Source organism: Grampus griseus, assembly GCF_964374135.1.
Source record: "Grampus griseus genome assembly, chromosome: 17".
Classification (NCBI taxonomy): Eukaryota; Metazoa; Chordata; class Mammalia; order Artiodactyla; family Delphinidae; genus Grampus; species Grampus griseus.
Genome location: NC_139011.1, coordinates 36378245 through 36404699, shown reverse-complemented (window position 1 = coordinate 36404699; position 26455 = coordinate 36378245). Strand labels below are relative to the sequence as shown.

At 35.8% G+C, this 26455-nt stretch overlaps 1 protein-coding gene across 1 annotated transcript in view; it reads right to left on the bottom strand.

The window, feature by feature from the left end:
• RGS22 (regulator of G protein signaling 22) overlaps positions 1-26455 on the bottom strand; it is a gene marked incomplete at both ends in the record, with an annotated part of 154634 nt that overhangs the window by 73895 nt on the left and 54284 nt on the right. The window contains 10 exon segments of the mRNA XM_082674653.1: positions 1024-1125; positions 1948-2070; positions 3521-3635; positions 5836-5969; positions 9637-9811; positions 17871-18032; positions 19411-20011; positions 21821-21950; positions 25152-25320; positions 25950-26035. Coding sequence (XP_082530779.1) covers positions 1024-1125; positions 1948-2070; positions 3521-3635; positions 5836-5969; positions 9637-9811; positions 17871-18032; positions 19411-20011; positions 21821-21950; positions 25152-25320; positions 25950-26035 — 1797 coding nt within the window.

Sequence of the window (26455 nt, the reverse complement as noted above, 5' to 3'; positions counted from 1 at the left end):
GTAGGAACCGAAGCCCTAATTCTCATGGTAAAAAGTACAAAGTTCTGTCAGCTGATTTATAAAACATAGTTATTAATGCCAAAGTCAGGGTGGTGGAGGTAACAGCAAACACCCAGGAGTACTCTCTGATGTCCTGAATAAGATTATAATACGATAATAAACAATATGACGAAGCTAATCTCCTCAGCATTGCTCAAGGAAAGGTCCCCTGGAATGGGGTTATTTCAGATTATAAGAACCACTTAAGTGGTCAACAGATATAGAAGTGATCAGCAGTTTTCTAGGCTTGATGACCTCTCTCCATAAAAGATTAGGAGAGCCTAAGAATAAAAACTGAAAAGATAAGTTAGCTTGAGTCATAATTCTATTCCCTTTCTTTCTCCCCTCAAAAAATGGCTACTCTCTCTTTCTCTTTGCAGAGAATCCTCTGTTCTCCGTCCTCTATTTTGCTTTGGAGAGGTCTTAAGATGTTCTTTCCTCCAACTCTGAGTATCTGTCTTACATAGCATGTAGCACAGAAGGCCAGGTGATGACACAGGGCCTATGCCACACAGAATCAGTCAACATTCTTTCCCCATCTTTAGACGGTCCAATAGCCTAAGTATCTCCAACAGCTGATTGCTGCAGGAAGCTCAGAGAACATCTTTGGTCAATGCCTCTGCTCCCAATCACTTCAATGATTCATTACAAGTCCTCTCTCAGGGTTCTCTTTTAAATTACTCAAAACCAAACCAAAAAGGCATAAATTAGAAAAAAAGATAAGATGTCCTTTGTTGGAAGAGCAATTAATAGGCAGCAAAGAGAAAATAAGGCATACCAAATAAAATAGATAAAACTGAGAACCCACAAATCAGATTATAAAACAATATTCTGCTGACATTTAAATAAAGTAACTCAATGGCAACAATTTAGCTGCTGCCTTTCTGCCCACACTCCCAGATTTCTCTTGTTTGAGGCTGGACACAACTTTTCATTTCTGTGTACTTAGTGCTTCACATTGAACCAACATTATTTACTACTTACTTGAGCTTGCTTGCATACTTTAAAAGGGTGAATTGTTTCTTGGTAGAAAAGCTGATGATAAGCTTGTAGGTCAAACCAAAAGTACACACTGTTCTTCCACAACTGCAGATGGAAAAAGTACATAAATTACTACCACCCAATTATTAAAGCTCTACAAAGCTCTAATTTCAAATAAAAATAATTGTTTAGCTCCTTGGTGTTACTATAAATCAGGTTCAATTTAAGGTGGTTTTATCTTGTATCACAAACGGGCAACATACAAATTATTTATTGGTATTGTCACTGGATCATTATATTTTTGTATATACGTTTCTCACATAATTGGTCATTAAAATAGTAAGTGTTCTAGTTAATAATTAAAAAGTAATCACGTTATCTCTGGCATGAAACCAAAATCTGAAGGTATTCTGATATATGTGGGCAAATGTATATTATACCAGAAGCAAACACAACTCTAATAATTGAGCTAGTGAAATACTTTTCATTTGAGCAAAATAAAGACTGTTTGTGACAACTAAAAAACAAGCAAACAAAAAACCTAGAAAAAGTTTGTTACTATTCATTGCAACTGTCATTGTTAGACTTATTAAAAATAAAACGTAAAGGATTGATAGAAATCAGCACTGAAGTTAATATACATTACACTGAAACAAAGTTATATGAAAGTAATCTATTATTAATAATGCAAGTCAATTCTTGTCTATCTGTATTTTACTTTTCTTTGTAATTTTAGTAGGAAAATGAACCAAAGAGAATTATAATTAAGATATTTAAAATTTTACTAAATATTTAACATGAGATTTCTTACCAGAGGAGATGGGAATTTTAACATCAAATATAACTATTTGAGCATTAAATTATTTCAATCTCTCATTTTAAATGAAGTAAAAGTATAAAATTAGATTTAAAATAATTATCTTCTACCTTGTTCCCTGAGTTCTCACAGAATTTAGTAAAGAAGAATCCAGCTCTATTTTCTACATACAAAGATTGCAACAAATTTTCCATGTGAAATCCTCCCAAGGCACCATCTGCCATGGTTTTAATCTAGATAACAAAACAGAAGTACATTATCCACCCAGAAACATTGTTATTTTTTTATGGCATTGTACAACAACAGGGTTTCATAAATTCTACCAAGCTGTCATTTCCCCACTGGACTATTTTATTTTATTTTTGTACCATATATGTAATTAATGCAGTATGTTTGCATCTGCCTGTCCCACAAGATTCGTTTATGGAGCCAACTATAGCAGCAGAGTTCATTCTATTATAAACTAATCTGATTTCAAACTTAATATTAAACTGACTTCCCAACCTCAACTATTTTCACATTTCAGGCACCGTGACACCATTTTACGAGTCTTCCAAATCTCTGTTGGTGGCCTCTTTCTTACGTATTTACTGTTATTTTAGCCTTGAACCGCTGCTATAATAGCTACAAGAGAGTTATAAAAAGAAATATCTTCAAGGCCTCTCAGTGATGCTCATTAACTGTCCTTACGGGGTCCCTCTTTGGACAGTCTCACTCCATACAGGTCACGGCCTTCAGAGTGTAAATGGCAGTATAAGTTCTCATAAAACTTTGCTATTTATGGGCTTCTCTGCCAACAGTGCTGGCAAGCCTAACACCGTTCTTGAAACACAGAAAGCTGGCTATTTCTCCAAGCACAAGAGTAACTCTAGAATAAGGAAGGGCGTCCATATTCACATGAGCTCTTTGCTATCTGTTGTGTGGAACTCAGACTACTTCTTTGTAATCTTAAGATAACTGTGGAATGGACGATTTAGGGTTTAAGTCAGGTTCTTGCTCTCTGTTATAGTGTCTCTCTGCCTCTCCCTTTATCCCCCTACTAAACAAATTCTGAGGTGAAAATTTAATGTTTTTATGATGTTTAACTATTAGCATTCCAAAGCTAAAAAATCATTATTTGGGTAGGAAATAATACTAAATAGAAGAAAAGGAGAACTGTTTGCTTAGAATAAAATAAAGAGTCCAAAATTATATGCAAATGTTCAGTCCATACTAGGACTACGAAAGTTTCTACCTAAAGTATAATTGCTAAAGAATGTGAAATTTTCATTTAGAACTGGTGTATTAAATCCATATTATCAAAGTAACCACACACTGGAAATACTCTGCTTTATAAAAGTTCTAAACATACTTCCAAAACATAACATAGAATATTACTTTTTATAAAATGTTAAAAATGTAATAAAAATCCTAGAGGGATTTATTTTGTGTCTGAGGTGTGATCATACCAAAACGAGAATGTAGCTGTTTTTGAAAACAGTAATCAACAGAGTACACAGCAACATGGTACTACAAAAGGAAACAGAAAGTTTCTGCATAAAAATCCTTTTGTAAGGAAAAAATAATTCTTTTGTTCAGTAAAGAAAAAAGTCATTATGGTAAATCAATAAAAATTCTCTAAAATCAGGGGACACTGAATAGGTTAAATGAGGAATCAAATTACTCAGTTCTCAAAATACTTACCACAGGTTCTTCTGTATAAGTATATCTTCTACCCAGCTGGGGCTTCAGACATTCAGAAATGTCAGTAAAAGATGCTAAACAAATAATTTTGCTGCTTTCTGACATGTGCCTTGACCTAAATTATAGGGATGAGAACTAATTGATCAACAAATATTTTGAGCACCTTTGGTATACATTCACCGAATCTTAGGCGTGCTCCTAAGCATTGTGAGAGAATTAGAAAAAAAAGTATCAGCATCAAGTCCAGCCCTCAAGAGGCAGTTGAGAAAATGAGGTACAGTCATACATAAAGACAACTCTCAATAAAATAACTGCTGGTTGAATGAATTCGTGAACATATCACAGATGCCAAATGTCTGGGACGGATAATAAAACTATGGGTGTGTAAGAATGAGAAGTCCCTTGGAGCTATATTAGTAATTAAAGAAATGAGCTTCTTCCTGAGTAATGGGTGGAAGATAAATTCTGTGTGTATGTGTGTGTGGGGGCTGTGTTTAGAGGGGTTCTTCAGATGGTGAGAAGAGTGAACAATGTATGAAGGTAAGTAGGCAAAGTCTTGTTTAAAATGCAGCAAGTTAACTAATTTTCTTAGGGCAAGAGAACACTAACAGCTAAACTACATACCAAACATTGTGTCAAATATAATTCATATGATCATATTTAATCCTCACAACAGGTGGGATTCATAAGGGTTTATATGTGGTGGTTTGAGATGAGATGATGGAAGACTCTGGAGTTAGACTAATGACTTTCAACATTAGCTTTTTATATTTTCTCATCCAGCTCCCTCTCCCATAGCCCACTGCAATTCTTCCAAACCTCATTTTCCAGCTCCATAACCCATGCCTGTTCCAACTCACCAGCCTTCCTCCACGCCAATCCACCAGCAGATTACTCTGCAGGTTCTTCTCAGACAAAATGTAGGTACATCATGCTTCAGTTTCCCCTGTGCCATGTAGCAGACACTATTAATTGACTGGCTAACTCAACACCCATTTCTGACAACATGATTCTATCACCAGCATCACTAAAATACTGAAAAAGCTGAATATTCACTTATCAAGACTCCAGGTAGGGAGGGGTTGTCATGTAACAGTTATGACTGAGATATAAAACGATGTCTGCTGGGGAGCTTCTATGAAAGCCTGCTTTCCTGACTACAGGGAGAGAATTAATGGATATTGCCCCTCCTCCTTCTTTATGATTTGAAAGCCTGATGTCAGGAGCTGTAACACCACTGACTATAAAGGAATGGCCAAGAGCATTACAAAGACTTAGGCCTCAATACTCCTGATCTGGTGAACCAATATTGGCAGTTGCCTGCACTCAGATTTCTTGCTCTGTGAAAAACATAATTCCATTTGTCTAGGCCATTGTTAGTCAACTTTTCTGTTATTTGCAGCTGAAAGCATTCAAATTTATCTATCAACAGATATATTTACCTACACCCACCCATACTTCCTTCCATCCTGTCTCAGGAAGAAGTGTCCTATTTCCTGTCCAAGGTAGCCCCATTGCCTTGGTTACTGAACCCTTCCCTCTCTTCTCCTTTGAAGGGAAAGGTACAGAGAGTAGATGAGGTTACCGGGGGTTGGGGGAGGGAAGAGTGAGGAGTGATCGTTAATGAGATGGAGCTTCTTTTTTGGCTGATGAGTTGTTGTGGAATTATATAGTGGTGATGGTTTTACAACTTTGTGCATATACTAAAAGTCACTGAATTGTATACCTGAACATGATTAAAACAGTGAATTTTACGACAGGTAAATTTTATCTCAATAAAGAAGAATAAAAGTGAAGTAATAAATCCTTAAACAAATCATTATCCACCAGCAGACTACACACCAAAGTTAACACCAAAGGGTATTTCTTCAAGCTGAAGGAAAATAACTCCGTTTGAAATAAAGAACAATGAAAAGCATAAATAGGTGGACAAATCTAAACGAATTTTTAAAATATACTGTATTAAATAAGTACAATATTATTGAGGGTATTTTGAGTTCTCAAGCTTGAGAAACATTACTGAGCAGGGAAAAGAAAGAATTGAAGGGCAATCTTCTCAGAGACATCTTTTGATTGTACAGCTCATGAGAAGCTAGAGATCATAACTACCACCTCTTTAAAATTACCAATCTTTGGCATTCTACGATTAATTAGAGTATGCATGGGAAATACAACCCTCTAGTATCTATCCCTGAAATATAAGAACTCATGTAAAAAAAGAAAAGTATTAGTTTTCAATTTCTATTTAATTTTTAAATTCTTCAAAAATCTTATCATTGCAGAAAAGCACTTGGGACACAAAAAGCTGCACCTACCCTTTCTTAATCACATCATCCTTAGGAAAAACTGGATTCAAAGACTCACTCTTCCAAGGTTTTTGAATTGCTGTTTTTACTCTAGGTGGTTTCTTGGGAGATTTTGAAAGTTGTAATAAACTGGATTCTTCTTTCTAAAAAGTAGTAAGATAATGAACAAAGTGAAAAATGGGCAAAATGGGAAAAAAAGGACAGAGAATAAAGCACAGCTCTCCAAAAATACCTCAAAATTGTTTTGATTAGAGGATTTCTTTCCTCACTCTATCACTTACCATGCTATGTTTGAGACGGAGAATATTTTTTATTCTCCGTCTCAAACTCCGACTTTCATGCAACCAGCAGGCTGAAATCCCTATACCTATTGAGAGTATTAAAATAACAAGGCCAAAGGCTTTATGTTATTATGAAAAAAGACTCTTTCCTGGAGGAAGAACTTTGTAAAAACTTTTCTTTATTCTGTAACTGAATAAGTTTTAGTGCCCTGTGTGTGTATGTGTATGTGTGTGTGGTGGGGTAGGGAATGCAGGTAGCAGGGCGGGAAAAGATGTGTGGACACCATTGGTCCATAAGAGACTTATATCTTAACAGAACTATTTCCTTCCATTTTTGGATATTTTATTTTCATGCGTATTCTTCTCATTCTTAAATGTTCTTTATGGCAAAAGTTAATTATTTAAATCTAGAACATGAGATGCTACATACATGAATCAAAAAAATACAAACACCTAAATGTCCAAAGAGAGGAGAAAGAAACAATTATATATCCTTATACATGTATTTATATATATAATATATAAATGTAACATTATATAATACTTAAAAGTAAGGATTATGAAAATTATGGAAAAATACTGATGAAGAAATTACCAGAATCGAAAGATATAAGTATATTACAATTAAAAATTGTATATTATACAATTAAAAATATAAGTATATTAAAAATATAAGTATATTACAATTAAAAATTCACAAAAAGCCTAAGAGAAAATAGGTTAATAGTTGTCTAGAAGTCGGTGAGATCTGAGTGATTTGTCTCTTCAGTTTCCAAATTTACAGTAGTTTTATTATTTTTATAATTTGAAAAAGAAACAAACTTTTCTTACATGTCAACTTCAATTAGAATGTAATATGTGCTGCTGGAGAGCAAGAAATTTATTTGTGATGCTTTATTATCCAGAACAAACAATAAAATCTCATATACACTCTAGGTGCCTAACAGCTACTCATATTTTTTTAAGAATTCTATAAACAAAATTAATTACTTAAGTATGTTTTACTTATAACATTCTAGGTGTCAGGGCTCACATCTGTTTTAGTAATTCGGAACAAAGCATGACATTAACCAATACTCACTAAATGAGTGGGACCACAGGGGACTGGGCTTATGAAAAGTGTATCATACAAAAGTGGCAAATTCATAGACACAAGGTAGAATAGTGGTTACCAGGGGATGCAGGAGGGGTTGGTTAATGGGTATATAAGTTTCAAATTTGCAAGATAAAATAGTTCTGAAGACCTGTTTCACAGCAATGCAAATATACTTACTACCTCAGTGTACACTTGAAAATGGTTAAGACGGTAAATTTTGTTATGTGCTTTTTACCATACCACAATAAAAAGTTTCCTTAATATAAAAAAAAATTTTAAGTGTATTATACTTAAAATGAGAGGATGGCCTAAATTAGAATTTTTGAGCTTTCTGGCTTGGGAGAAAGCAAGAAAAGTAGCCAAAAAGAAACTGACAGAGAAAAAACTGACAAAAGGGCACAGTAGAATTGGGGGGTGGGTTAAGGAGCTGCTCTATATCATGACTGTGATGGTAGCTACACAATGTATATATTTGTCAAAAATTACAGAACAGTACACTAAAAAGGGTGAATTTTACTCTACATAAATGATATCTCAACTTTTAAAACAGGAAAAATAAAGAAAACAGAATCGAGTTCCATTCCTTACACTGTTTTCTGCGGGGGAAACAGAATGAGATCAGAATTAGTTATCCAACTAGAAAACACCGATGACAACATATGGTGATGGTACTCAGAAAGCCAAATGTTATCAGATGATGTGCTCCCTATACCACACCTCTAAGGTTTGTGACTGGGTCACAAAGTCACATGGGCTAACAAGGAAGCTCAGATTTATCAGTAGAGTGGCATACAAAAAGGCCACAAGTGCAAAGGAGGTCAGAAAAATGTCTAAACAATGGATAAGAAACCATTAGCTCACTACAGTGACACTAACTCAAAGTGTGGTCCCCAGACCAGCAGCAAAAACATCACGTGGGAGGGAGCTTGTTAGATATGCAAATCCTTGGGCCCCATCCCAGACCTACTGAATATTGATCTTTAAGTGCAGCCCTGAAGTCTCTATTCGGACTCAGGTGACTCACACATGCTGAAGCTTGAGAACCACCAGCCTGTAGCAATGCTTTGCCTACACATCACCTAGGAGTCTTATTAAAATGTAGGTTCTAAAATGTGATTCTAATGTTCAGGCAGGATGAGAACTTCAATTCTAAGCCAACCTCCTGATTTTACAGTGACTCTCACCCAGTCTATATCAATTAAATCAGACTCTCTGAAGGTGGGACCCAGGCACCAGTATGTTTAAAAACTCTCTATGTGATTCTAGTATGTATACAGGATTAAGAACTCACTAATAGAAAAACTGTAAGGTATTTCCAGCTCTAAAGCACTACTTGTAGAAGCAGAATTTTAAAAACTGTAATTATACATCTTCCTGACTTTTAAAAATAAGATATCCTGATCATAAAGTAATCTTTTTTTTGAAGGGTTTGTGTGTGGCTATGGCTAATAACACTTAACATTCTGTGACACCTTTAAAGCTAGAAAGATTAATAAGGCTCCTTACTTCTGAAATGCAGGTGTTAGGTACATTTATTATATCTCTATGCCAAAGCATATAGGATTATTTACTTCTTCTCTGTAAAGCTGGTTAACTTTTCTTCTCTTTGTGGACTTTTCCCCATTTTTTGTACTATCTTATTCTTCCCCATTGTGAAAAAATGCTCACTATTTCTAATTTTGCTGTTGCTACTTTTCACTCATTTGTTCAGTTTACATTTATTAAGCACCAGGCACTGTTCTAGGCACTGAGGAAAAGCAGTTAACAAAGAAAAATCCCTTATATTCTAGTAGGAGCTGAAAGACAATAAACATAGATCACATGGTCTTAAGTACAATAAAGCAAAATAAAGCAGAGCAGAGGGCTCCCATAGTGAGGGAGGGTATCTGTGCTGTCCTCCACAAGTGTGCTCACATGGAAGAGTCAAGGATAGCTTCTCTGATTAAGGGATATCTGAGCAGACACCAAAGTGAGTGAGGGGCAACATATCCGGAGGAAGGGTGCTGCAAGGGAAGGGAACAGCAAGTGCAGCCCTTCCAGGGTTTTGCTTGGTGTGTTCCAAGAACAGCAAAGAGGCCAGTGTGGAGTGGTGTAAGCTAGAGAAGAATGCTAGGAAATAAGGTCAGGAAGTCAGCAGGGGTGTGAACAGCTGTGTAAAGACTTTGGCTTGTATTCTGAGTGAGAGAGGAGGCCACTAGAGAGTTTTTGAGCAAGTGAGTACATGATCATGCATTTTTAAAAGATCACATTGGCTGATTGGTGGAGAACAAACCATAGGTTTTCTTATTTCCTAATTGTTGCAGCATGTACATTAACGACAAGCAAAAACAACAACAAAAGGTTTATGATGAAACTTAAGTATTAGTGTACAAAACCCAAGCATGGATATTTTATTACAAACTTAAGAGATCAAAGTATCAATGTACATCCTACCTGCATCTCAGGTATCTGTGGAATGCAAGATTTAGGTCTTAATGGCAAGAGGGTTGCCATTTGTGGAAAAGGGTCGACATCTTTCCTTGGTTTCTCTTGACAAAGGTGCCAGAATTTCAGTTCAGCACTAGCATGTTTTGTTGAGGATGAATGAGTAACACAGAATCTCGGTGCCCTAGTTGGAGGAAAAACAAATTTAAGATTAAACTAGACAATAAGCCTCAAAAATCAAAACGCTACCAAATGTATTATATCTACGCTCACAATTATCAGTCTTGCCACATCTCTTTTCTAATAATTTCTTCTTTTTCTGCTGCCTAGCCCCTCCCTCCAATGTTATTCTATGATATATCAACTGCCTGAAATCACATTCACTTATACAATATAAGGAGGCAACATACACGAAGAAAAAATAATTAATAAAATTACATTCAAATTATTATCTGCTTGATAAGAAAAAGAAACCTTTATATCTATGTGATGAAGGAATTTTAAAAAATAATTTACAGTTTCTAGTAAAACAAAAATAGAATTCACCTGTGATCTGTTTTAAAGCAGTTTACAATTTATCTATAACACCAAATAAAAACTAGTGGATTAAATTAACATTTAAAAATATATAAACATTTTTATAATGCTTAAGTATACTACTAAAGTGGATTATGAATCATATGATCTATTTTCAAGCCTTAAATTTAAAGGTAAGAATTAATTTTATAACAATTTAGATAATAAATGAAAGACCTACACTACTGCCAGAAATTTAGGAAAAAGAATGTTTGGCACAGTATCAAGGCCCCACTTAACTTGATGGATATTCCCATATTGCCTATGGGGTTAACTCCAGCTGGCAGGGCCTGTTGTTAATTACTTCTTGGACTAGGTTTTCCCCCTGGTGCCATGGTCCAAAGACTAATTTCACTTCATATTTCAGGTCCTGGTAGAAAATTGCCTCCCTTTAAAAGCAGGAAGATGGTAGATACTTCCCTGATGTAAACACAGGTTAGGAGTGGAAGAGAACCCAAAGTCCATAATTAGTTTAGGATCAGAAAGCACCCTGTAAAGATCTGGGTGGTCACTTTACACCATATTTCAAAACCTTTACTTGCAGACTTGGAAATATCTAAAATTACCTCTTATTTTCATGCCAATTAGTAAGTGGGCATATTTACAAGACCCTGATCAAATAAATCATACATGTGCTGGACAGGAAATCTGGGTATATCAATTTTCTAATTCCCATCATTACAGTATATTCACATGGCCCCATTTTAATCTTGCATTCTTATTTAATTCATTGCATTAATTTTTTATTAGCCACTACGTGAATTCATCAAATACTGTGGACTACATTTCACAGTCAATCCTAAACAGGTATTGTATTCTTTTTCACACTTCCATCATACAGGTTCTCATGTACATTGATTGTACACCTCTTAATCTGAAGGTCTAGAGAGTGGGAGAAGGTATTTGCCACGTAAATCACCAAAGGAACTGCATCCAATATATGTGTGTGTAAACACGTGTATATATATATATATATGTATATACATGTGTGTGTATGCGAATGTGTGTATATCTATCTATATCTATTTATCTATCCATCTATCTATGTATCTCACAATAGAAAAATGGGCAAGGAAGATAAACAAGCAATTCATGAAAGTTGAAATCCAAATGATCACTCAATATTGAAAAGGTTATCAACCTCACCAATAATCAGGGAAATGCAAGTGAAAAAGCACAAAACACCAATGACATACCAAATACATAGGCAAAAATTTAAGACTCTGACAATATTAAATGTTACCATGGATTTGTAGCCATGGATACTGTCATATTCTGGTTGGTGGGAATGCAAATTGGTACAACTAGTTTGGAAAAATGGATATGTGTACAGCATTGCTTGCAATTGTGAAAAGAGAAAATGACACCAATTTTTTTAAACACTAAATAAATTATGGTATATTCATGCACTGGAATGCCATATACAACAGTGAAAATTAATAAAACTCTTAAATACAGTTACAGTCAAATCTTACAAATATATTGTTGATAGAAGACGCAAAGAAGGCATACAACATGATTCCATTTTTATAAAGTTGTAGAACAGGCAGATAAAAATACATGCTTAGGGATTTATTTGCATACATGGTTGGTAAAACAACAAAGAAAAGCAAGGCGATAATCACAGAAGTCAAGACACTGGCTACCCCCAAGTGGGAGTAAGGATGGTGTGATCAGGAAGGCAACTTCAGGGGTCTCGGTAATGCTTTATTTCCCAAGCAACATGGTGGTGACATGAATGTTTGTTTGTGTTTACGTTTGAATTTTGAAGAATATACAGGATTTAGCTAGATCAAGAAAAAAGGTTAAGAAAGAATTCTGAGAAAATGGCAAAGTCAGCAGTACTGTTCTTCTACCTGTCAGAATCCCTTCATAAAAACAGACAGCACAGCTAGATGGCAAAACCAAAAACTCACGGACGACATTTAGAACAAAATGTTAATGTGACACGGTATCCCCCCAAACCCCAATATACAAGCAGGTGGGTACAAAAGATCAGCCATAAGACTTGCAAGACGTTGGTGTGTAGGTGAGAAGAAGGCAGTGCCTGATGGACCTGAGAATGCAACAGCACCAAAAGAGCCAGAAAAGCATAGCAGGCCTGTCTGAGGTTAGCAATTGAGCCTGGAAGGGCTTTTGCCCTCTCCAACACTGAGTGAGTACACACAAATTCAATCACATTTCTACTTACCAACAAAGAACAACCGGAAAGCCCAAATAACAAAATGTATGAACTACGGTACATGTAACAATTGGGATGCATTATGCTTCAGTGGCATTATGCTGACCAACAGAAGTTAATGCTGTATAATTATATGACATTCTAAAAAGACAAAACTATAGTGACAAAGGACAGATCAGTGGCTGCCAGGGGTTGGGAGTGGGGGAAGAGTCTAATGACAAAAGGGTGGTGTGAGAGTTTCTTAAGATGATAGAATTGTTTGTACACTGATTGTCATGGTGGTTATGTGAATCTATACAGTTTGCTTTCACTGTATGTTAATGAAAAACATAGAAAAGAAGGAAAGAGGAAAAACAGCCTTTTCAATAAATGAGGATGAGCAACTGGATATCCATAAGCAAGAAAAAAAACAAACCAAAACTGAACCTTGACCTAAACCTCACACCACATGTAAAAAATAACTCAAAATGGGCCACGCACTTAAATGTAAAACATAAAATTATAAGGTTTTTAGGAAAAACATAGGAGAAAATCTTCAGAATATAGCGTTAGGCAAAGAGTTCTCAGGTTTGACACCACAGGCATGATCCATAAAAGGAAGGCCTCATCAGAATTCAAAAACTTTGCTCTATAAAAGACTCACTTTTTTTGGTTTTTCAGATACGGTTATATTTATTCTTAATAGTAGGTGTATTTGACATAGGGAAGTTTGCATTAGGTGAATAAACTTGGCTCAAGAGGATAACTGCCTTTACTCTAATGAAACATTTGTAGTAAAAATTATGTGGAACCCTTCATTTAGAGAGTCCTCCAATATATTCCCCTCCCCCTCCCAGGGAAAATCCCACACACGTTTAATTTCAGATTTTCTCTTGCAAGTTGTTTTCTTTCTTGTCTGCATGGTCTTCTGTTGTTTGATTTGTCCTGTTTTTTCTTCAGTGAATTAGTCTTCATAATTAGTATGGTAACATGAGTTTGTGAAAGCTGCATTTTCCATTTGCACCTCTAATTCCAGTTCATCACCACAGGATTCACTCTTTTCTCTTCTATATTTGTAACTTTCTTCCACAATGATGAGAATTCTGGTTCCCATTATCCACAATATTTTTGTTTGCTTAATCTACATGACTGGCTTACTATAAAAGGATATAACTCAGAAATAGCCAGATGGAAGAGAAGCATAGGGCAAGGGATGTGGGTGCACCTCTACATGTTCACCCATCCAGAAGGTATGAAAGACCCGTTTAAGAAGACTTCAGAAAGCTTGTCTTTAAGAAGACAAGCTAAAAACTGGAAGAAAATATTTGCAAACTATATACCTGACTAATGGCTAGTATCTAGAACATAAAAATAACTCTAAAACTCAATAATAAGAAAGAACACAATCAGAAAATGTACAAAACACACAGATATGTCACTGAAGTGTATATGCAAATGACAAATAAGCATATAAAACACATTCAGCATCATTAACAACTGGAGAGTTTCAAAGTAAAACTACAATGAGATATCACTACACACTTATAAAAATAAGTAAATAAGTATTTACTGGCTAAAATAGAAAACTGTGACAACATCAAACAATTGCAAGGATGCAGAAAAACTGGATCATTCATACACTGCTGGTGGGAATGTAAAAGGGTACATCCACCCTGGAAAACAGTTTGGCAGTTGCTGCTGAAACTAAAAAAAGACTATGTATGACCCACTAATTTCACTCTAGGACATTTATCCCAGAGAAAGGAAGACTTACGTTCATGCAGAAACCTGTACATCAATGTTCATAGCAACTTTATTAATAATATCAAAAGACTGGAAACAACCCTAATGTCCTTCAATGAGTGAATGAATGTATAACATCCATAAAACAGAATACTACTCAGCAATGAAAAAGAACAAAACAACTTGGATGGATATCAAAGGAATTATGCTGAATGAAAAAACCAGTCCCCGAAGATTACATATTGTATTAGTTCATTTATATAATAGATTAGTAGTTTCCAGGAATTATGAGAAAGGGGGAAGGAAAGAGGTAGGTATGGTTATAAGAGAGCAGTACAAAGAGAGGCATGTGGTAATGTAACTGCTCTGTATCTTGACTGTAACAGCAAATGCATGTGATAAAACTATATAGAACTAACTATACACAGAGAAATAAATGCTTGTAAAACTGGCAAAATATGAAAAAACACTGGAGAGTTATATCAATGTCAATTTCCTCATTGCAATATTGCACTGCAGTTATGCAAGATGTTACCATTGGAAGAAACTGGGTGAAAGGTATACAGAATCTCTGTATTATTTCTAACAGCTGCATATGAATCTACAATTATCTCAAAACAAAAAGTTAAATTTAAAAAAGGAAAACTTCCACTGTATTAGTAATGATTTTTTAAGTTGGGTGGTGTGTATACAGGTGCCTATTTTAGTATAATTTATACCTTTCTGCATTTCTTAAATATTTAAGAATAGAAGTTTACAGAGAAAGAGAAAAACAACATTCTCTTTATATATGGAAAAATAAAAAGTTTACAAGTAATCTGGAATACCTAGATGAGACATAATGCCAAAGACATAGGCAGGGACAAATCATGATAATCTCAGGGTATATGTCCAGTAGTGGGATTGCTGGGTCATATGGTAGTTCTATTTTTAGTTTTTTAAGGAACCTCATACCTTCTCCATAGTGGCTGTATCAATTTACATTCCCACCAACAGTGCAAGAGGGTTCCCTTTTCTCCACACCCTCTCCAGCATTTATTGTTTCTAGATTTTTTGATGATGGCCATTCTGACAGGTGTGAGATGATACCTCATTGTAGTTTTGATTTGCATTTCTCTAATGATTAATGATGTTGAGCATTCTTTGATGTGTTTGTTGGCAATCTGTACATCTTCTTTGGAGAAATGTCTATTTAGGTCTTCTGCCCATTTTTGGATTGGATTGTTTTTTTGTTATTGAGCTGCATGAGCTGCTTGTAAATTTTGGAGACTAATTCTTTGTCAGTTGCTTCATTTGCAAATATTTTCTCCCATTCTGAGGGTTGCCTTTTCATCTTGTTTATGGTTTCCTTTGCTGTGCAAAAGCTTTGAAGTTTCATTAGGTCGCATTTGTTTATTTTTGTTTTTATTTCCATTTCTCTAGGAGGTGGGTCAAAAAGGATCTTGCTGTGATTTATGTCATAGAGTGCTCTGCCTATGTTTTCCTCTAAGAGTTTTACAGTGTCTGGCCTTACATTTAGGTCTTCAATCCATTTTGAGTTTATTTTTGTGTATGGTGTTAGGGAGTGCTCTAATTTCATTCTTTTACATGTAGCTGTCCAGTTTTCCCAGCACCACTTATTGAAGAGGCTGTCTTTTCTCCTTTGTACATTCTTGCCTCCTTTATCAAAGATAAGGTGACCACATGTGCGTGGGTTTATCTCTGGGCTTTCTATCCTGTTCCATTGATCTATATTTCTGTTTTTGTGCCAGTACCATACTGTCTTGATTACTGTAGCTTTATAGTATAGTCTGAAGTCAGGGAGCCTGATTCCTCCAGCTCCATTTTTCTTTCTCAGGATTGCTTTGGCTATTTGGCGTCTTTTGTGTTTCCATACAAATTGTGAAATTTTTTGTTCCAGTTCTGTGAAAAATGCCAGTGGTAGTTTGATAGGGATTGCATTGAACCTGTAGATTGCTTTGTGTAGTAGAGTCATTTTCACAATGTTGATTCTTCCAATCCAAGAACATGGTATATCTCTCCATCTATTTGTATCATCTTTAATTTCTTTCATCAGTGTCTTATAATTTTCTGCATACAGGTCTTTTGTCTCCTTAGGTAGGTTTATTCCTTCAAAGAGAGTCATGTACCACAATGTTCACTGCAGCTCTATTTACAATAGCCAGGACTTGGAAGCAACCTAAGTGTCCATCGACAGATGAATGGATAAAGAAGATGTGGCACATATATACAATGGAATATTACTCAGGCATAAAAAGAAATGAAATTGAGTTATTTGTAGTGAGGTGGATGGACCTAGAGTCTGTCATACAGAGTGAAGTAAGTCAGAAAGACAAAAACAAATACCATATGCTAACACATATACATGGAATCTAAAAAAAAAAAAAAAAAAAGGTCATGAAGAACCTAAGGGCAAGACAGGAATAAAGACGCAGATCTACTAGAGAATGGACCTGAGGACACAAGGAGGGGAAAGGGTAAGCTGGAACAAAGTAAGAGAGTGGCATGGACATATATACACTACCAAATGTGAAACTGATAGCTAGTGGGAAGCAGCCGCATAGCACAGGGAGATCAGCTCGGTGCTTTGTGATCACCTGGAGGGGTGGGATAGGGAGGGTAGGAGGGAGGGAGACGCAAGAGGGAAGAGATATGGGGATATAAGTATATGTATAACTGATTCACTTTGTTATAAAGCAGAAACTAACATACCATTGTAAAACAATTATACTCCAATAAGGTTGTTAAGAAAAAAAAAGGGGATGTGATTGAGCTAATTAAAGAAACACATATCATTGAAAAAAATCATGATGATCTTTTTGTTGTTGTTGTTTTGTTTTGTTTTGTTTTGTTTTGCGGTACGCGGGCCTCTCACTGTTGTGGCCTCTCCCGTTGCGGTCACAGGCTCCGGACGTGCAGGCTCAGTGGCCATGGCTCACGGGCCCAGCCGCTCCGCGGCATGTGGGATCCTCCCGGACCGGGGCATGAACCCTTGTCCCCTGCATCGGGAGGCGGACTCTCAACCACTGCGCCACCAGGGAAGCCCATGATAATCTTATTTGTTAACTTAAGGAATTTGAACCTTACACTGAAAGCTTTGGGGTAACTAGTTAAAGACTTAAAGCAGAGAAGTAACATGATCAGATCCATCACAGCCACGCTGGACAGCTCACTGATCCTCAGAAGGCACACATTTTCTCCACTAGGTCCATTCTCTTTCTCTTGTTTAGAGTCCCTTGAGTCCCAGGTGAAATATTACCTCTTCTCTGTATCCTGTACATTCACCACACTTTCTTTTACTACACTCATTTTATATGTATGTTCCTCCCACTAGACTAGGATCACTAGACTTGACTGTGGTTTTTACCCTTGTATCCTTAGCACAACACTTGGCCCATAGAAAGTGTTCATGGAATGTTTATTGAGACAAATCCAACTCAAGCTACATGTACACACACACACAAATGCACACACACACACATCAATTTGATGAGGTCCTGATCGTAAGAAGGTCAGGGGTAGAAGGATATGCTCACAAAGTTCAAATGGAGCTTAAGTACTGTCTAGTCTTATTACGGATTTAAAGTCCCTCAAATATCAAAATTATCTAAAGGATAGGTACTTTAGAGAAGGCCAAAGATATAATAATCTTGTCATTCAAAATTTCCATAAATGTTACAGCCTTAAGACAAAAAAGTATAACTTGTAACTAGCTTAAGAAAAGTAAAAGCAAATAACTTTGATTCATATTATTTTTTCTTACCAATAAAGAAGTAAGGGTTTTACAACCTCAGTCTGAATATTTTTTAAGTGTTCTTCATTCCACTGAGATCCATCTAGCAGTTTAAATTTTGATAAGATTTCTGCAGAAAGGTAGCAGTCTCCACTGCTCACTAGATAGCATTTTTTCATCTTCTCAATATGTCTGAAATAATACACACACATTGACACAATATTCAACTAGCCAAATATTTTCACTTCCAAAATGTTTCAGGCAATTAATGAACTATCTTAAAACCAAAAGTGAGTTACAGGGAGATATAAATATTTCTCACAGATATGGGAATGGGAAGGGTATTTTTGGTAGGCTGAACAATGGCCTTACAAAGATGTCCATATCCTAATCTCCAGAACCTAAGAATGTTACCTTACATGACAGAAGGGACTCTGCAGATGTGATTAGGATTTTGAGGAGATCATCCTGGCTTATCTAATTGGTGCTAATGTAATCTTAACAGTCCTTCTAAGATGGAGGCAGGAGGGTAATAGTCATAGAGAAAAGAAGTGAGGATAGAAGCAGCAGTCAGAGAAGAGAAAAGATGTCATGCTGCCGGCTTTGGAGATGGAGGAAGGGGGCATAAGCCCAGGAAAGTAGGTGGCCTCAGAAGCTGGAAAAGGCAAGGAAATGGATTTTCCCCTAGAGTGTTCAGAAGGAACGCAGCCCTGCATACCCATTTTAGATTTCTAACCTTTCAACTGTAAGAGAATTAATTCATGTTGATTTAAGCCACTTAGTTTGTGGTAATTTATTACAGCAACAATAGGAACTAATACAGTATTAATTCTGAAGAATCTATGTAGGTTGCTTGCATATCCCTTCCCTAACATGTCTTGGCAAGTGGTAGTGGCCTTCTACCCTGGGATCAATCAGGTCATGCTTCATAATCAACCATTCGGTAATCCCTGAACTTATAACTGTGTACAACAATGACGTTATGATCATTATGATCAACAACAGTGGCATTGCGATCTGAATGCCACTGAGATAACTGGAATAATCCAGTCACTAGTACTTACTCAGTCAAACGTTTAATGGGAACTGCAGTCTACTACAGTGGATCTGCTTCAGAGTTCAGAGCAGATCAGGAAAACACAAGATAAGGACCTTCCTAAAGCAGGGTCCTCTTAAGGTTCTTAAGACTTATAGTGACCTAAAACATTTGGAGGAGCTGAAGACCTGTGCCCCATCAGACTTTTAAGAGGCTCTCTAGAGGATATCCAGCATCATATCTAGCAGCTATCACATTCAGATATGAATGTCGAAGTGGCATCTGACTAAAGACCATAGAATTTGTTAACTGAGCAGGCTGTTAGGAAGAGCCAGCCCCTTACACTGGCATAAGGTATCTTTTACATAAATCAATATTATAATAATAAAATAAATCTTATTATTATTCATTCCTCTAAAAGTATAAATTACATTTAAATATTTATTTCAGGCTTTCTGCCGGTGCTTACATGACCCAAACTAATATTCTATAATTTGGTTTTAAAACTATTGAAAAATAAAAAAGTAGAAATACCTTTGATGTCTTCCACAATCCTTAAGAACTTTTAACCTCTCAATATCCATCCAGAGCCACCAATATCTCTCCCCTAATGTACCTTTAATAAATTTCTTAAATCTTTCGAACTCCTTTCTATTGCCAATGTCATAAGTTTTGTGAGAAATACACCAATTAGCCCTGCTTTCTAGTCCAACGCTCTCAGTTTTTGAAACTGCTTGTGCTAACATGTCTTCCGACTTTTCCTTTAGCATTTCACTCCGCAAAACATTCTTGCCAGAGGTAGTCCCCAAACACTCATCAAATACCACTTCTGTTACATTTCTGAAATTTATATAATCTGGGCTTTCTCTAAGTGGTGCTCCAAGAATTTGATGAATTGCCACTCTCAAAATAAAGTTTATATAAGATCTTAAAAATTCTTCACATGTTGAGAAATGCAATGTCAGGCTTTCATCAACATCCTGTTGCTTTTCAAGGTATGTCCTCAGAAGAGCTTGAGAAGGAGTGTCTTGTAGAGATACAGGCCCATCTTCTTCAAATTCGGAAATTAACCTAGTGGCTGTAGATGGGCTCTTTTTCGTCCTGGGGTGAACTCCATCATCAAAGATAAAACTCTCTGTATTAAATCATAAAAGGCTATTAGATCAGATATAAATGTAAAAGTTTTCTTTTAATTATTAACTAGATGTTATAGAGCTAGGATGGCAAATGGGTTTATCATCGGTAGTGACTGCAGGGACCAACCAGTGTCAATGAGGAGTCTAAGGCTACATTTGGGATCAGTAGAGAGAAAAACTGCCAACAGGGATTAGCCATGTCTTCCCTGGACATGAAAGGGGATATTGGTGGCAGATGAATTAAATATTTGATATCCTTAATAAAGAGGATCTTCAAAAAGACATTATACACTTTTAAAATGTAATATTCCAGGCTGAAAATGTCAACATACAAAGGCCAAATCTATTAAAGAATTAGAATGTGTACATCAAACAACTGTATGTACTTTAATATTTCATGTTCTATGGTAAAATAAAATTAGCTGCCATAGGTGATGAGATGATAGAAGAACAGACCAGAACTGGAGTCATAATAGCAATTAAAAAATTCACTATTTTATCAGAAAGATTCAATTACTACTATACTTACAACCTATCATTAAAATTACAAAATTGCATAAGGCCCTTGTGAAGACTTACAAATACAAATGGATTGCTTTTACACTTTTTCTAAAGATATAGTCTAGCCCCTATTCTTCTGTCTTTCAGAAATCAGTGAAATATCTGATATCAGTGCTTTATTTCACATGGCAAATCTACCCCTTGCAAAGCCGTGGATCAGGAAAACCCTGACCCATGTGTCCCACTCTCAGTTTTCTCAGTAATAGATTTCAAGTCTCAATGAACTGGAAATGTTTCATTACAATTTTAATTGAAAATAAATATACTAAACTTCCCCAAAATTGAGATTAGACTTTTGTAAACCTGTGAAAGGATACTGGGTATACACTCAACCCCACAGACTTGGAGGTAAAGTGCAAGCCTGGCACTTCTGCTCACTGCCTTCCTGCTATCCTTTCTCTTCCTGCTTACTAACGTCACTCTCCAATTTTCTACTTTACTATTTGGGGAAAATAGTAAGAAATCTATAAATTCAGCAATTTCCAATTAGGAAGATGATTTTCCCCTTTACCTAGATTTGGGTTCAATCCTAGAGAATCCAGACTTATCACCTCCAGAGGTTGCTTATACTTTTCAAAGGAATTATGTAAGAATTGTTAGTGAATTTCTGAGTTCCTCTCTTGAATCACATTGCAAGATTTTTTCTCCCTCTAGCAATATCGTATTTAATTACTCCCATTTCTGGAAGGTTCCCTTTATTTATGAAAAGTCTGTATCACCCACAAAAGTTCCCCACAGTAGAAATTTATCTGCTTTTCAAAGTGAGAAACAGTCTGAACTTAAAAACAGAAGGAAAACTCAAGTTCCGTAAATCACTATTTACTTTGGGGAGAAGAGAAAGGTTGCACCCACTTCGTTTCAAAGGATTAATAATAAGAATTTGTAAACTGTGACAGGAAATAATGACAAGACAAATATTTATTGACTGTCCATTAGGTATGAAGCACTAAGCATTTTCTATACATTCAGTATGTATGCATCATTAGTTTAATCTTACAGATGACAAAAGCAAAGCTCCCAGAAGTGGAATAATTTGCAGAAGTCACAAACTAATAAGTATCAGAGTTGGGTTCTAAACTCATCCTCTTTTCACTATATCAGGTTGTCTCTTGAAAAACAGTAGAAAGTGGTGTTGCAGGGGAGATAATTTTTTCTCCCCATCCACTAAGTGTTGTACTGTAAGTTTACAATAACAACAAAAGATGTAAAAAGGAGTTCTGAGGCCATTCTTGTCCTTTTCTGCTTACCAGAAACAGATGAATTAACTGGTGATCCAATTTTGTTGTGTAATACACAAGAAGGTAATGAAAAGGTTGATACTGTTTGCTGATTTTGTTTTGCTAATGCAAACCAATCTTTTGTTTGAGTATAGGAGGCCTAGGAAGAAAGGAGCACATTTGTTTAACATAAGATTAGCAGTATTCTTCCAGTCATGAATCTGGACAAGTCATTATGATAATATTCATTTGCATAGTGCAATATGTAAAGGAAAAATTATGCCGTGAAAGAAAAGAATGTTGTACACAGAAAAACTCATTAGCTGAGAATAATGGTAAGGAAATTTCAATTCAGATTATTTTCATATTAGATGATCAAAGGAAAGAAATGAGCTCACTACCCATCAAATTCTTCACTCTTCCACCAGAAGCATGCAATCCTACTTCCTGGATTCACTACAAATTCACACCATCTAACTTTAACTTGGCAGTCACCACGGCTCATCAGTCTTTGGATGCATCTTTTGCCAGCTACTCCCATTCACAACTTTCCCAGTTATTTCATGCCCCCAATTCTGTCTGGCCTGGCTCAGTGTTTTTAACAACTCCTCCCTAATATGACAAAAACTTAACTCTCAATAGCACTGGAAACCTCTCCATGCTCAACTTCCCCTTTACCTTAGATTCAGTTTTCACAACTTTGCTTGGATTGGATGCTTCCTGAAGGCTGATTCCTGACTCACCTGCCCCTGGGTGAAGCCTTCAATGTTTCCTTTCTTTTGTGTACTCCTGAACCAGCTGACCCAATTCTCAACCTGACACACAGCTTCTAGAACCCCAGTACTAAGAAACTCCATCTCAGATTTCCTGGGAAGATTCTTCTTCCTGCTTCTTAGTCATGTCCTCACCTACTCTTCTAGGATAATCCAGCTTGTTCAACAGAAGCAGAAAAGGGAGTGCCCAGCATTACTCTCATTTCTCCTTTCTCCAACCTGGTTGGCCCTTAGCCTAAGGAACACTCACAGAGGAGGCAAGGCTCAAATGGAATAGAATTGTTCCCTGACTATTATGCAGAATTAGCAGGGTACGTCAGGCCACACAATAAGACCAAAAGCAAGAGAAAGAAATATCAGGTGTCATCAGTGTACTCACTGCCCGTCTTAGAAGTAAGGTTTCCTTGGTAGATAAAAGCTTTGAATCTAATTGCCTTTTGTTTCCTCTTTTCCTTCCTCTAAAAACAAGTCATTTATTACTGATTACATGTTCATTCAACATATTTATTGAATGACTACTCTATTACAAGTAGTATCCTAAGCACTGAGAGGAGACCAAAATAATTAAGGAACTTGCAAGGAATAGAGAGAGACCAACATACAAGAGTCCTTGCTATTTCAACTGCACAAAAAAGATGAGAGAGTAGAAGACAGGGGAGAAAGAAGTAGTTAGCCAGACATAAAAGCAGTTAACTATTCTACTTTGTACTCTTAAAAGATGGGTCAATTGTTTGTGTTTAGACGGTATAACTGAAGACTCAAAGAAATATTACCAATTATCATATGGATTAATCCCTATCTATAGTCATGGTTTAGTGATTTAAGGTCCCAAAGAAAACTGAGTCCTCAAAGTTTAAAGGCTGTTAAAAAAAATATATAGTTCAAATATTACTCAAGTTGACAGAAATGAGCTTTTTCCATCACAGAAACTAGTAAAAGTAAACTAGCTTGGATTTTTATTCTCTTATATTTGATTAAATTTACCTGTAAGGAATCAGAACTTATTTCCCTAGATTGATTCTTTCCTTTGCATGTTTATTGACCCCTACTATCAGTATATTTTTTGACATCCCTAACATTATTATAACATATGGGTTAAGATAAAAAATAAATACCTAAAAATAAATATAAGAGAAAAGAAAAATGTGCCTTCAGTACATTCCTGAGCATTATTCAGAGGAAATAATGGGACTGGCATAATTTTTTAACATTTTTGCCAAATATTGCTGATAGGACTGTCAAACTACAAAATTAAATAGGAGCTTACACATGAAAAAAATGTTCAAATAAGATAGGAGAAGGATATCCATTCCAACAGAGATGGCAAATAGTTTTCCTCTTGTATGACATCTTTGATCACTTGGAAGTGCCTGCCTAGAATGCTGTGTTGAAAAAGAATTTGGAGCCAAGTCCTAGCTCAGCAGGAAAATTGCCATAATTGATTAGCAATCTCTGTCATGAATGCAAACTAGGAGAATAGCAACACATGGGTAACATATTTGCAATTCCTGGTTTTGTAAAGAACTGTGTATTAGAAATGTCTTCCCAGAGAGAAGATCTGATAATTAGAGGCTAAAGAGAAGCAGAATACGTGACCCCAAAATATGCCATGGCATTGTGGATTATTGTGAGCTGAAGGAGATCACGACCCAACAGACTCAAGAAAAACACTTACCTCTCCTTTAACTACCTAAAAGAATTTACATAGGGGGCCTGGCTCAGAGACAGCCAGCACCAGAGATAACTTTTATCTGAATGACCGACCTATCTATATGGCAGGTAAACATCTAATTACCAAACATCTGGTCTTCTTATAGTCCTGTGAATTACCCTCCTCCACTTTGAAGCCCCAGGCCCCTACCCCATTCCTTAGCTCAGGATGGCATATATGTCTCAACTGCCCAACTTGCTCTTGGGTCTTATATTCTTATAGAGTTCCCATACATACTAAATTACATTTGTTTTTTCCTGTTACCCTGTCTTATGTCATTTTTTTGTTTGTTTTTAATAGATCAGCCAAAGAACCTAGAAGGGTAGAAGGAAAATTGTTCCGCCCTGGCAGAAGCAAAGATCAAACAACAGTATTCACTAAACTGTGATTCCCCAAAAGGACATTTGATTCTAGGTTAGATCTCTTCAAACGTACCCATACCACCCAACATTCTCCAAGTGTGAAGGGCAAATTTATCTGGTAACAGCTAAACAGTTATGCATTTTATTACTGAAGAATAATCTTGACAATAGGGAAGAGAAGGCCCAATTTATTGTTGTTTTGTACAAAAATGACAAATTCCAAATAATAAAAAATTTGGAATGAACAATGAAACCCTTGCTTCCCAGGTGACATTGGGGATGTTCTTCAATTGTGCATTTTTCCTTTGTACACATGAGGATAATAATTCTAATTACATTTCAGGTGAAAGAGTGTAGGGCAAATAAGTCAGCATAAACCTAAGAGAATATTTGCTAAATCTACTTCAGAAGTATTTGAAATCATTTTCCTATTCAAGTGGTACATGAAATTCATATCCCTAAAATGAGGAGTTTCACTGAAGTGCCAAGACACAAAGAAACACTCACACTTTTACCTTGCCAAGAGAAATGCAGAACTTTTTCATACTTATAACATCATCTTCTTCAACAGGAGGAGGTGGTGGACTGGTTGGTTTTTTCAGGACCCAGGGAGAAAAATCTGCACCTAATGTGATATTCATGCCTGATTCACTCCATCTTACTTGTGAAACCAATTTGGCTAACCTGCATTTCAGAAATCATACAAACTAGAAATAAGTTTCAAATATGGTAGAATTTAGAAAAAAAAAATTTTGTTTTATGTATTCAAATCAATCTCCCGTCCTAACTCTGCAGGATGATTCTCTTAGGATCTGCTAAAATTAATGGCCTATTCATAGAATTACTAATTAATAATTATTCTATTTTATTTTATTTTTATTTAAAAAAACAGTTGTTCTAAGCAAAAGTCAAATTTTAGTAAAACTTCAGAATGTTTAGGTACTTAAACTTTAGAAGTCAGGGAGCATAAAAGAAAAACATGGCCCTGCACTACAACATTCTGTCTTTTTTATGACACTCATATTCATTTTTTAACACCCTGAACATAAATACCTTTACAGAAGTAGAAAAAAATTTTAAATATAATGATCAAAGAAGCAGAATTGAAATACATTTATTAGGTACTGTTTCTACAAAATCTCTTCGCAAAAGTTAAGTGATTTTTACCAATGCTCTATCTTATACTATATAGCAAGTGGAATATAAACTCAAATGAGTTTAAAGGTATACAATTTTATTAAGGAAGTACAGAAAAATTATTTTTGGTGAACAAAAATCATTTAAAAATATGTATATTGATGGGATTACAATACCTGTATTCAAAGTAGCAATCACTTTCCAGAAATGCTGGAAGTCTTTCTTTTTTGACCCAGTGAATACCTTGTTCACGATTGAGACACTATTAGAGGACAAGTGAAAAAGAAAAAGTGTGTCAAAGAAATTCACCATTCAGGACAATGATGGCCTAATCACTAGAGCAATATTACCTCTAGCTCTTACAGGGAGCCCTGCCTGTACCTTCTATTTGGATGGAAGAGAGTAAGAACCCTGAGTCACAAGTACTTCTTCAATTCTCTCAACAATCCTGTATCAACTATTATCTATGTTTTACGGATTAACAAGCTGAATCCAGAAAACTTAAGTAACTTACTGAAAGAGAAAGAGTGACAAAAAATTCAGTCTCAGTATTTTCACAGTCATAAAATGGGTGAAAAATAATCACAAACAGAAAAAGAACTAACCAGAAAACTTGGTAAGACTGCTAGAGTGACTGCAAGCCCTTTGTCCTTCCAATTTTAGGAAATTTTGTTAAATATTT